The sequence below is a fragment of the Chinchilla lanigera genome, unplaced genomic scaffold (assembly GCF_000276665.1).
Source record: "Chinchilla lanigera isolate Chin_1 unplaced genomic scaffold, ChiLan1.0 scaffold00018, whole genome shotgun sequence".
NCBI lineage: Eukaryota > Metazoa > Chordata > Mammalia > Rodentia > Chinchillidae > Chinchilla > Chinchilla lanigera.
In genome coordinates, this window is record NW_004955419.1 from 6575022 (window position 1) to 6588938 (window position 13917).

The 13917-nt window shown below is 37.5% G+C and overlaps 2 protein-coding genes across 5 annotated transcripts in view; both read left to right on the forward strand.

Moving 5' to 3' along the window:
- LOC106146242 (N-acetyllactosaminide alpha-1,3-galactosyltransferase-like) overlaps positions 1-4749 on the forward strand; it is a 16770-nt gene extending 12021 nt beyond the window's left edge. For all 3 annotated transcript variants that reach the window (XM_005382559.1, XM_005382561.1, XM_005382562.1), the window contains 2 exons: positions 670-819; positions 3505-4749. In XM_005382559.1, coding sequence (XP_005382616.1) covers positions 670-819; positions 3505-4198 — 844 coding nt within the window. In that variant the 3' untranslated portion in view covers positions 4199-4749. The remainder of the gene's footprint in view (positions 1-669; positions 820-3504) is intronic.
- LOC102015959 (N-acetyllactosaminide alpha-1,3-galactosyltransferase-like 1) overlaps positions 1-13917 on the forward strand; it is a 39376-nt gene that overhangs the window by 10183 nt on the left and 15276 nt on the right. Inside the window, exon 2 of one of the 2 annotated variants that reach the window (XM_005382563.2) lies at positions 13612-13735. The exons of the other annotated variant lie outside the window; for it this stretch is intronic. Within the exon in view, the coding sequence (XP_005382620.1) occupies positions 13702-13735 (34 nt within the window). The 5' untranslated portion in view covers positions 13612-13701. The remainder of the gene's footprint in view (positions 1-13611; positions 13736-13917) is intronic. 2 annotated transcript variants of the gene reach the window in all.

Consider the following 13917-nt stretch of genomic DNA (forward strand, 5'->3'; position numbering starts at 1 on the left):
AGGATAGCTAACATAGTTGTTCTACTGTCTTCTATTTCTTTGCTGAAAGAAACTGTCAATGAGTCCTTGATTGTTCAATATTGCATGTCTCTATCTGTTTTCATGAGAAACCACTTTGAAGATATCAATATGTAATACAACAAACATTGTTAATTTCCTACCACTTTGTTTGTAACTCTGTATCATCTGCACTGTTCTTTTGCTATTTTGTAAAAGGTTGTCTGTCTATTGATGTTTGCCTCCTTTTATTTTTAAAATAAAAAAAAAAATCTAAGGCCAGGGGGCAGGGGATTTAGCTCAGTGGCACAGCGTCTGCCTGGCAAGCACAAGGTTGTTAGTTCGATTCCCAGTACCGGAAAAAACAAACAAACAAACAAAATCTAAGCCCAGGAGATTTTTGACTAAAGAAATTGTTACTTTAGATTTTAAGAGACATTTTAACTATATATCTTCAAAGACTTTGGAAGCACAACATAACTAGTCTGTAAGTTTACTTTTGTAATGACCTAGCCGTTTCCAATATGTTACTTCTTGAGTTTATTAGCTCATCAAGGTATTGTTAGATGTAAGGAGATGCTACAATCAGACAGAAGGACTTATGCTTTAGTAACGCCTCCTGGTGTTTTATGATGATGTATTTTATTTAAAAATTCTGTGTCTTCCCTACAGACAGATAGTAGAATTGGTGAAGAAGAACTTAACTATCACTGAGTGGTCAGCTCCAATTATGTGGCATGATACTTATGATGAATCAGTCTTGAAAAAGTATTATGCAGACCATAATATTACTGTGGGGCTGATTGTATTTGCTGTAGGAAGGTAGGTCATGATGTCAAATGTCCTTTACATTCAGGTTTTGGTTAGAGAAAATGGCAACTTTGGGTTGCACTTTACAATTGCACCTAATAATTTATTCTTTCTAGGCAAATTCCTGCCATAATTCTAAATATCATCACCTTGGTCCACTCAAGAGAAGAAATCTCAGTCCCTCAGTTTCTTTTCTGTTCTCTGATTTTACAGTCTTCTCCCAGTGCTGACCTAATTTCCTGGGTCTGTTGCCATCTTTGTAAAACAGGTGTGTGCCTCTGTTATCCCCTGTGTCCACCGTCTCCGTACCAGATTAACCTAATAATTTGCTCTTCCATCCTGTGCTCTCTCGAACACTAAACTGCTTCCAGACAAAACTGCTTTGCTATGCTTACTGATACTTCACAGGAGCACTGGTGCAATATATAACAAAACAAGGTAACCATGGTTACCAGCAGACTGTTTGCATGCGGTATTTTCTGACCACCAATAAGGATACAAAAGAATAAAAGAGTACCTAAGACCACTTAGCAATTTTAAAACAAAAGCCAATTTCTGCTTCATTCCTAATCAAATAGAAAATCAGAATCACTAAGGTAGACCCCTAAAAAAAATTGCTAGGAGCTATTTCCACTTAAAGATGGAAGTGTACAGCTATTGCACTGATTACCTGTCTTGTGAAAGCCTACGAAAGTAACAAACTGTAGGTAAAAAGGAAAAGAAGGTTTAAGTTCAATGAAACTAGGAAGTATTCCAAATCAGACGCGTAACTTTGAAGATTGTTTACCAAACATAGGGAAGACATCAAATTTGATGCATACTTATAATCTGTGAAGGGTCCTAAAAAAAAATACCAATAGATGACCCCCTAACTAGCGTACTGTGATCTAGGAATATAAACAGACTGTCATGGCACCCACGCAGGTGTCCCCTTCCGCCCTGGCAGTGTTGCTTGGCAGAGACAAGTCTATTCATGGCATATATCTTTGCCCAAGCTCAGCAGATTTTTCGTTAATATTATGATTTAAACAGTGCCACACTCCTTTTCCTTTCACTCTCTTCTCTGATATATAATTTTAGTGCTGTACAAAGCGCGTCTAGAACGGTCCCCTCAGCAATTACACATTCTTCTCAAGTGAACACGGAACTTTCTCTGGGACAGAACACATCCAAATCACAAAAGCTGCAATGCATTTTTAAATTTTAAACTAAGTTTTTTCTACGACCACATGGAACAAAATTTAAAGTAAATTCCAGAAGAAAATCTGGAGAAGTTAACAAATAAGTAGAAATTCAATGACACACTGTTTAACCACCAGTGGGTCAAAGACACAATCACAAGGAAAATCAAAAACTACTTTGAGGTGATGAATAAAAGCACAGTATCTCAAAATTTATAAGATGGACCAAAAGCAGTGCTCAGAGGGCTGTAATGCCTACATTAAAAAGAATTAAAAGCTCATATTAATAAGATAAACTTCTCCTTTAAGGAATTAGATAGGGAAGAACAAACTAAACACAAACCAAGCAAGAAAAATGAACCAATAAATGCAAGGGGCTATCAAAATATACAGTGAATTTTTAAATTTCAAAAACTCACTGTACCAAAAGACACTTTACATTATCCCCCTCAAAACACTCCCCCTCACTTCAAATACGCTTGTCCCGTCATTCTTGCCACTTTCTGAAGCAGTTCTGGAAGATACTGTCATGAGTGTCTTTAGGAGGTACGACGAAAATACAGCGGATGCTGCTGCCACGTGCCTTCCAATGGAAAGGCAGGCTCCTAAAAACATTACAGTGTGTCCTCATCCACCTATTCACTGGATCTGGCGCCATGCAACTTCTGGCTCTTTCCCAAAGTCATGGTGAACGTAAAAGGTGAAAGTTTTAAATCAACTCAGGACAATGAGGCAGCCACAACAGCACAACTTAAGACATGAAAGGGGATGTCCAGAACTGCTTCAGAAAGTGGCAAGAACGATGGGACAAGAGTGTTCAAACCCAGAGGGAGTATTTCTTTTAATTTTTAATTTTTATTTTTGTCTTTCTGAGACAGGGTCTCAATATGCAGCTCTGGCTTTCATATCTACCTGCGCTCTGTTCAGTTTTCAGTGGTCCCTCTCTTGAGGAATTCCTCTGTGTTCTATGATGTGTAGAACCCCATGAGGGAGAGGAAAGGTAGATAATTTTCTTTTTTCCTATGCTATGTAAAAAGCATTCTATAGGGCTGGGGATGTGGCTCAGTGACAGAGCCCTTGCCTTGCATGCACAAGGCCCTGGGTTCAATCCCTAGCACCACACACACCCACACCCACAAAGCATATTGTATATTTAGTTGCTTAGTAGCATTGCTGGATAGGCTACAACCATGTGATTTAGATAGTTCCATTAAAATGTAAGGCCAGGACTCTGGCATTTAGCCTGGTAGTAGAGTGATTGCCTAGCATGCATGAGGGTCTGGGTTGAATTCTCAGCATCAAAATATATATATATATATATATATTTATTATCTTTTTGAGACAGTCTTGCTATGCATTTCAGGCTGAGCTCCAACTCATGACAATCCTCCTGCCTCAGTCTCCTGAGTGCTGGGATTACAGGCATGAGCCACCATGCCTGGCTTAAAAAAATTTTTTTAATTAAAAAACTAAAATATAAAAAAGATGAACTTAATCATTTTTTCTTACCTCACAGATATCTTGAACGCTATCTGGGCAGATTTTTAATATCTGCTGAAAAGTTTTTTATGTCTGGCCAGAAGGTCATCATTTATGTCATGACAGACAACTTCTCTGCTGTGCCCTGGGTATATCTGGGTCGTCACCATACATTCAAAATTTTTCAAATTGGGAGAGAGAAGAGATGGCAAGACGTCAGTATGATGCGCATGAAAACCATCAGAGACCACATTGTGGATCATATCCAGTATGAAGTCGACTTCCTCTTTTGCATGGATGTGGACCAAGTCTTCAGAAGCAGTTATGGTGTGGAGACTCTGGGAGAGTCTGTAGCTCAGTTACACAATTTTTGGTTCTGGGCAGTTCCTCACATGTTTCCTTATGAAAGAAATAACTTATCAGAAGCTTATATGCCTAAGGGCAAGGGAGACTTTTATTACCATGCCGCTGTTTTTGGTGGCACTCCCATCCAGGTTCTCAATATCGTCAGGGAGTGCACCAAGGGAATCATGAATGACAAGAAAAATAATATTGAAGCAGTGTGGCATGATGAAAGCCACTTAAACAAATATTTCTTTCTCCATAAACCCACTAAAATCTTATCCCCAGAATACTGCTGGGATTACCTTCATGGAATGCCTCCCTATATTAAAAATGTCAGGCTTTCTTGGAATTTTAAGAGTTATAGACCTCTTAGAGAAAGTAACTGATTTTGTAGCTCTTCATATGCCCAAATTTCAGAGCATCATTTTGCCCGATTCTTTAGAAAATTATCACAGAGTGTGGCCCTACAAGATCACTATCAAACTGATAAGCTCATCAATATAACAGACTCATACTTTTCATCATATTAATTTTGGATCATATAATGGGGATTTAGGTAGTTCCAGAATATGTTTACTAAAATCAGACAGAGATGTAGTAATTTGACAACTTGTGTGAATGTTGAGGAAATATTTGTTAGATTATATCAGAATAGAATAGATTCTACCACAAGCAAATGAAGTTTAAAGTATTTTAACTGATCCAAATAGATATAAATTCCTCGTGTCACTTAAGAAAAGGATTGTCTGTAGGTGTGAGGAAAGGAAAATCTCTGCAACTATAGAAATATGGCCTATAGGTAAAACTTGGAAGATGGCAAAGCTGCCAGCAGATGGGTAGTTACTTAGAAAACTATGCGTCATTCAAAAAGAACTCTGCTTTACAACTACAAAGTTGTTTTTTTAAACAGAAACTAAGGAAAATAAAAATATAAAGAGAGAAATTTGAAAGTTGTTCTTTATTTTCCCTTTGAAAACATACCTATTTTATATGCATTTATATACCCAAACTCAGAGTCTTTGTAATGCGGGACCCTGCCACAATGAGCAGAGAGTAGACACGTCAATGGCTACCGCAATCCACCCGCGTTACCAGGGAGCACCCTTCCCACCCTCCTGTCCCTACCTCTCAGAATGATTTCATGTTTTCGCCTGGCAGAGTTCAATTACTTTTGGACAAAGGAATAATCGCTTTCTTCCCCTAAAGGCAAAATAGCAAATACCAGCTGACAAGTTGCCCCCACCTTCCCACCCCATGTCCAGGATCCCCAGAGGATAGAGGTCTTCTCTACTAGCACTATATGTGACTTCTCATAGTTTGAACCCTGATCTAAATTAAGTTTTTAAAAAACTAGTACTCATAAAAATAATAGGAGAAATAGGTTAATTGGTTATCATATGAAGATACATAGTAATACACAAAATATATAATGTAATTTTATATTTATACTATAGACAGGGAAAAAACGCATATCTGCTGCAATCCTCATCTCTGTAACTGGTCATAGGTCAAGTTTATATCTATCACTGCTTAATTCTACCACGCATTGTGTATTTTTTACCTTCTGCTAGAAACTAGAGAGGGTTCTTTGACTGGTGAGAACATAAACCTCCTCCCTGGAGAACCTGAGTCCTTGGTAAGTCCTTCTGAAATGGACTGCCACAGTTTTCCCTTAAAAAGAGCTGTTGGACAATGGTACGTATTAAGAGACTTCCGGTGAACACCTTGAAAACTCAGCCCCATTCTATTATTATATGATGGTGACCAACTTTCTTCTTGCTAATTGTGGTCAGTCCTCCAATCCAATACCAAAAACCCCTTCCATGGCTGTGGATTTAGATAATGAGAATGTAAGGATCCAGGGTAAGTCTCAAGTTCTAGTTCCATGGGATCACAGCTGTGTTTCCTAATGGAGCATTTCTTCCTTATACACTAGTCTCTCCAAAGCCCCTGAACCCAAGCCTGCAGGTATGAAAGCAAAAGCAGTAGGTTATTTGATGTAATTGTAAAACAGGCTTCACTTCCCTACCTCGTGCATTCTGGCTATGGGAGGAGGGTATGGCAGAGTGTCCACTATTTCCAGCCATAGGCACGTCCTGTAGGACAGCAACCTAAGCACATGGCATAGCCTTCCAGGTCATTCACAGCTGTAAGTCATGAGTTGCATGGCCTGCCCAGTGGGTTTCATTAGCATCAGACCTTCACTGAATCTATTTCACAACAAGCGTATCTCCTAGTCAGAGCAATGGATAAAGCATAAGTCCACATGGTACTGGGAGAAGTGTAAAAAAAGGAAAGAAAATCTGTACCCAGAATACTACTTACCTTTCCATGATGCAGCAAACCAGTGTATCATCACTAGCCAGATGGCCCCTCAGAAGAAAGATGCCATGGGAGGTACTCAGGGTGACCTCTGCTGCTGGCAGTTTGGATATTAGCAGTGGAGACAGCTAGGTCATCCTTGATGAGTGGAATGCTAGATTTACTGAGGTCAGGCACAGACTTCATCCCTGTCAACAAAACCTTTAAACACAGGTCCATTGAGCGAGCACTGTGAGAGCCACAGGAAGAGGCTAGCTGACCCTAGGAAGGTCACTTTTCTTGACTATTTAGAGCCTCTTCTGCTGACATTGCTCTTTAGTGAACATGCTTATGGTCACATAAACCCTTAAACTTCAGAAACATGTAAAAAACTTGCTTTCTTATTTTTTTTTTTTCCGGTACTGGGAATCGAACTCACGACGCTGCATTTGCCAGGCAGGCGCTGTGCTGCTGAGCTAAATCCCCAGCCCAAGACTTGCTTTCTTGTCATGAATTTTTCCATGTCTGCCCAAGTCCTAACTTATATAAGGTATTTATTTGCATTTCAATGGCTTGTAGGTGCACAATCCAAGCTTTATTTTGATGAACCAGAGAGTTTTAAGTTCAGGGAAGGTCATAGTTCAAGTAAATTTCCCATATATTGGGTATTTATCCTCTACCTGAACCACGTAGAATGTTCCATCCAGGGTTTGTATTTGTCACTTAAATATGCTAGATGACACAGACTTTGCCCACAGACCGGACCTTATAATAGAACTTTCTCTTGTTCTACACGTACTTAAAATTGACGAGATTATCAGTTGCTCAATGAATTGTCTGAGTGTCACATCCGAATGCAGTACATTTTGCTTCCAATATCCAGAGTCCCATTGCACATGGCACCCCTGATTTAGTCAAAAATGGTGAAAGGTACAGGATCTGGCCTAGACAGACATGCTTGCTTATATGCTTCTCAAAGTGTAAGGTCCCTTAGTTTTTGTGGGGCTTTTTTTCCATCCCTTGATAGACACTTGTACTGACATGACATCTGGGATTCTTGCCATTTTCTGCTCAAATGACCCAATTGGCATGATGTCAACAATGATATTGTGCAAGATGTCCCGATGCTCAAGTGTTCTGAACTAACATACCTCTGAGGTTTACTGATGTCTCTGCCAGGTGAAAGCAAACGGCTTTTGATAATCACACTCTAGGAAATTAACCTGCAGTGTTGTTCAACATGTGCTTATTCAGCACGTTCAAGCATCTCCTTGTGGTGTTTCTTATAATAGCTAAGATAAACAAAATGGCTAGCAATAGGAAATAGGTTAAATATATTATGATATATTCATGTAGTAAAATACAGTTCAACCGTAGAGAAAGGATGAGCCACCTTGGTATGAGGTATAATGAACGCAATGATGTTCAAACTATGCAGATTAACTGCAGGATTCCAAAATGGCTGACTAGAGAAGGAGGTGCGTTGGAGACACTTGGAGGAGAGATGAGATAACACAGGTTGTCTAAAATAAGGGAGCCAGTCACACCAGATGCGGAAGATTAAATCTGAAAGATGAATCCTCTAGATTAAACCAAAAGTCAGGGTTGTTGCAAAATGTTAGTGGGGCCACTGCTGGTCCACACCTCCCCCAACACTCTTTATCCTGGGAACCTGAAATCGTGGGAGTGTTTCTAACAGCTGGAGGCTCACAGAGACTGGCAGCCCTCATCACTCCTAGGCAGCCGGTTAAGCAGCCTGCGGCCTGGGGGTGGGGATGTTCTGAGAAGGCAGACTCGGAAGGGAGCTGGGTAGACACTATGACTAGCGTTTATGGTACAGAGCCGAGTGGGAATTTTTTGTTTTGTTGCTTGTTTGTCTGCTCTGCATTCTTGCTAGGTATTCTTTTTACTTTTCTCTTTTCTTTGGTTCTTGGTTCTTTATTAGTATCATTTTTATTTTAGAAAATATTTTCCTTTATTCTGCTCTCTCTCTCACTTTTCTCTTTTTTCTTCCTAATCTTGTTTTTTATTCACTTCCTCTTTTCCTATCCTCTTGTTTTCTCTCACTGCTATATATATATATATATATATATATCCTGCATATGTACAAAATAAAATGATAATAGACCAATGCTTTAACTTGGATGGTACCATTCATAAAAATGTTGGGATAACCCTTAACAGAACTGTGCTTAGAGGATCCAAACAAAACCACAAATATATTAACAAGTTCCAGTGACCTTACAGCTTCCTTCCTTCTCTAATTACACTTTCCTCCCCCTACGTCCTTCCTCCGCCTCCACAAATATTCTCTTAAACTCCTTCAGTAGTAACCTTTTATTTCAGCCATAAAAATACCTCAAACAGAGTTTGATCTCCTTTCTAGTTTTTTAAAAGAGAACAAAAAATAGAAATAATAAAAATGATACAGAATTTCAAAACAAAATAATAGGAAATTAACTATGGTTGTTATATTGCATATTGTTATCTTCAAAGTAGTTGTTTAGATTACCAGATATAGGCATGCAAAATTGATCAACAAATTAAGCATTAACTGTTCCTTTCAGTAAACCAATAGAAGTTAGTAGTACAATTATCTTAGCTATCTTGTGTGTGTGTGTGTGTATATATATATATATATATATATATATATATATATATGTATATTTCTTCCTTCCTTCCTTTCTTTTCTCCTTTCCCCATCCCGGTTGTTCTTTCCTTTTAAGCAGTTTCTTTCCCTTTCATGATATCTATTGTACCTTTCAGATTTTATTTACTCTTTCAGTTTCTTATACTAGGGAGACAATACCATGTTTACACATGTGAGTCCCAATTTACTTCACTTGTGAGTATGGTCTCTAGTTGCATACATTTACCTATAAAAGCCTCCAGTTTATCTTTCTTTATACCTGAGTAATACTCCGTTGTATAAAAATACCATATCTTTTTTATCCATTCCTCAGTGGATGGGCGTTTGGGTTGTTTCCAAGAATTTAGCTATGACAAATTATGCTGCTATAAACATGGGTGCACATATATCACTGTTGTATGATGATTTCAATTTTTCTGGAAAAATACCCAGAAGGGGAATAGTTGGGTCGAATGGGACCTCTAATCCTAGTTTTAGGAATCTCCACGCTGATTTCCACAGTGGTTTCACCAATCTGCACTCCTACCAGCAGTGGAGTAGGGTTCCTTTCTCCCCACAGCCTCTCCAGCATTTGTTATTGGTTGATTTCTTGATGATAGCCATTCTTTTTGGGGTGAGATGGGATCTCAGTGCTGTTTTAATTTATATTTCTTGGATGACCAATGATATTGAACATTTTTTCATGTATTTATTTGCCATTTGCATTTCTTCATCTGAGAAGTGTATATTCATCTCAGAAGCCCCAGTTTTGGATTGGGTCTTTGTATTTTGGGGGCCTGATTTCTTTTTAATTCTTTATATGTTCTAGATGGAAGTCCTTTGTCTGAGGGACAGTTGGCTAAAAATTTTTTCCCAATTTGTGGGTTTTCTTTTTCCTCTGTTGGTGATTTCTTTTGATGTGCAAAAACTTTTCCTTTCTAGCTTTTACCTACTAATAGTTTTCTTATCCCTTTATCCTTTTACTGATTTATCTCCCTCCTTTTCCTCTTTCCTTCTCCCTCCACATCCCAGACTAACCACTGATAACAGTATAGTCTGTGTGGGGTGCTGATAAAAGTGGAAAATTGTGAAAACAAATTTTAATCTTCATGATGTGTAGTTGGATCTGTGGATGCTGTATAGCTAATAGCTAATAGCTAATAGCTAATAGCTAATAATAACACAGCAACTGAGTCCACCTCAAATGAATAGTGTGAAGTGGTAGACAATACCCCTTGACAAATAAAGACAAGATCACACCACTGGCAAATAAAAACTAACTAAAGAGATCTTCATGCTAATGACAAAGGCTCTTTCTTCTATTTGACCTCAAACTTCAGCACCCACACAAAAATAAAATTTAAAAAAGGAAAATGAAAAACAAGGTAACAAAATGCTTCCCAAGTTTCCCAACTCTCCCAAAGCAGATCCAAGGGGCACCAATGGAGAGGAAACCAAACAGCAAATAGCTGAGCTCTATGAAATGATTCAAGAGGTAACAAAGAAACTCAGCAAGGTCAAAAAGGACATACCCAAACATATAGGGAAACTGACAAACAAATTGACCATTGTGGTTATAGAAGAATCACATAAAAATTAGAAGGGCTGACCAAAATCATGCAAAGCATGAGTGACAAACTTATCAAAAAAATAGACTCCATGAAAAGGTGCCCAACAAAAATTCTAGAGATAAAGAATTCTACTGAATAAATGAACAACAAAACTATTTGAGCCATTTGACCATTTTGAGGAGATAGTGTCAGACCTCAAGGACAGAATGGCAGCACAAAACATTACACTCAGAGAAACCTTAAAAGCAATAAGAGAGCAAGGAAAATTTATACAACAGTTATTAGATGACAGTAAGACTAACTAAAGGTTAATTGGAGTTAGGAAAAAATGAGAGGATGGCATACGCAGAATAAAGAATCTGCTTACAAAAATCACAGCAAAAACTTTCCAAGTATGGTGAAAGAATTCAATATATAGGCAAGGATTATAGAATGCCAAATAATTACAATAAAAAAGAAGCTTCCCATGACACATAGTCAAAATCCCAGAGGTCCAATACAAGGTTAGAATCTTAAAAGCTTTCAGAGAAAATCAAAATATCATCTATAAACTTTAATCCATTAGGATTACAGTAGATTTTTCAACACAAACTTTAAAGGACAGGAGAACTTGGAGAGAAATGTTCCAAGCTCTAAAACAACTTTCAAGCCAGACTAATATACCCTGCAAAACTGTCTTCCAAAATTGATAAAGAAATAAGGATATTGCATGACAAAGAACTTCCCAAGAAATGTGTGACCATCAAACTAACATAAAAAATACTCAAGGCCATTCTAGATAGAAAAAATAAAGCCATCAAAGCCAAAAATCTATGGGATGAATATATTAGGGCAAACAGTTGAACAAGAAGGAAAAATACAGAAGTTAACAGCAGGAAAATAGCACAATGACAGGACTAGGCTTACTAGTAATAACTCTCAATATAAATGTTCTGATTTCTTGAATTAAAAGACACAGATTGGCTGACTGGATCAAAAAACAAGTCATTGGTTTGCTACACACAAGAAACACATCTAATCCAAGAGGAAATTCACAGACTAAAAAACAAAGAATGGAAAATAATATTCCATGCAATAGGAATCCAAAAGCAAGCAGGAGCAGCAATCTTATTCTCAGACAATGTGGACTTCAAGCTGAAACTGATCAGAAGCAGCAAAGAAGGTCATTATATATTGGTTAAGGGAACAACTCAACAGGAAAAGATAACAATTGTAAATATATATGCACCAAGTACCAGTGTACCCAATGTCATAAAACAAACACTATTGGACATAAAAATCAAATAAATATCAACACAATCATAGTGGAGGACCTCAGTACCCACTTTCACAAGCAGAGAGATTAACTAAACATTGATTAACTAAACAAAAAACAGAAATGCCAGAGCTGATCCATGCTGGTTTTTTTTGTTTTGGTTTTTTTTTTGGTACCAAGAATTGAACTCAGCACCTTGCACTTGCCAGTTAGGCACTGTGCTGCTGAGCTACCTTCCCAGCCCTGCTACTTCTGGACAAAAGGATTTAATCTACAGGGTGTTCTACTCTACTACAGTAGAATACACATTTTTCTCAGAACTTTCTCCAAAATAGACCACATACTGGCCATATAAAATCTACTTAAACAAATACAAAAGAATCAAAATTACCCCATGTTTACTATCAGATCATAATGCACTGAAACTAGAAATTAATTGCAAAAAATACAGAAATTTTATAATTACACTCCCGAACACTTAATGGGTCACAGAAGAAATCAAGAAGAAATAAACAATTCCAAAAAATAATCACAGAAGAACATACCAAAACTTATGGGACACAGTAAAAGCAGTCCCAAGAGCAAAGTTTTTTGCTGTGAATGCTCATATTAGAAAAACAAACAGCTCAAGTAAATAACCCAGTGATGTACCTAAAGGTCCTAGGAAAACAAAAACAGTCAAAACTTAAACCTAGTACAAGGAAGAAAATCATAAAGATCAGAGCAGAAATTAATGAAATTGAGACTAAAAAAATACAAAGAGTCAACTAGTTGAAGAGTTGACTTTTTTGAAAAAAATAAAAAATAAAATAGACAAACCATCAGCTAAACTTACCAAAAGACCCGAATCAATTCAATTATAAATTAAAAAATCAAAATCCCAATGGACACTGCCAAAATCCAGAAAATCATTAGTAACTACTATAAAAATTGCACTCCAACAAATCAGAAAACCTAGAAGAAATAGACAGATTCCTAGACACATATGAATTACCAAAAGTGAACCAAGAAGACACAAAAACCCCATACAATCCAATAACAGGCAATAAAATTGAAGTTCCAAAATAACTTCAGGGAGACTATAACACCAATAATCCTCAACTCTTTAATGAAATTAAAAGGGAAGGAACACTTCCAAACTCATTCCTGAAAGCTAGCATTACTCTCATTCCAAAACCAGGCAAAGACCCACATAAAAAAGAGAAAGTCAGATCAATCTCTTTAATGAACATAGATGCAAAAATCCTCAACAAGATATTGGCAAACAGAATGCAACAAATGATCAAAAAGATGACACATCACGGCCAAGCATGCTTCATCCCAAGCATGCAAGGATGGTTCAACGTATACAATCACATAAACAGAGCTAAGACAAAAATTACATGATCATTTCAATAGATGCAGAAAAGCCTTTGACTTTAAAGACATTCTAAGACAGGATTAACTCTGCCTGAGAAAAATAAACTGTCTATAACAGGATGAAAAAGGAAGGTGGTTGTACTTTTTCTCTGTCATACATAGTATATGTAGATATACATATATGCATACAAAACCCAATCTAAAGTATACTTCATCAATAAAGATCACTTATAAAGAAAGGTAAGGGAGTACAGCAAACGCAAGTAAAAACACAATTGCTTTTCTTGGTGTGTTTGCTTCTTGGTGTTTTGTTTTGTTTTGTTTGAGACAGGGTCTCATTATGTAGTTCAGCCTGGCTTTGAACTCACTATATAGCTTAGGGTGGCCTTGAACTCACAGTGATCTTCCTGCCTCAGCCTCCCGAGTGCTGGGATTACAGGTGTGCAGCACCACACCTGGCTTAAAGAATGTTTTTAAACCCTTCAATTTTTCAGATGGAACAAGGTTCTATTGCTTGGTGGCAATGAAAACAACTTGCTACCAAATGTATCATTATGACAGTGACTTTCTAATGTTGCATCATGAAAGCCTCTGGTGACATCACTAGTAGTAGTAGCAGTAGTAGACTCAAACCACAGGAAACCAGTATACAATATCTGATTTGATTTTTTGTTTTTTTTTGAGTCTTAAAAATATGATTGGGGCATGCCAGTCTTAGCACCACCTTTACATCTTTGAAACTAAAGGTAAAGTAGCTCTTCAGGAAGGAACTATATGAAACTGTGGACGATCATGGCACAAATCATAGGTAAGGATGATCCCCCAGCTATAAAATACTGAGGAGGCAATTCTTACTAACATCTGGAATATTCTGCAGGCTAAAGGTGACAGCAATGTATTACTGACTTTGAAGAGTAATGTCACTGAGTTCTCCTTGACAGAAAACCATCTGGTTAGATGGATCACGGTCTTATTTCATAGAGCATCTCA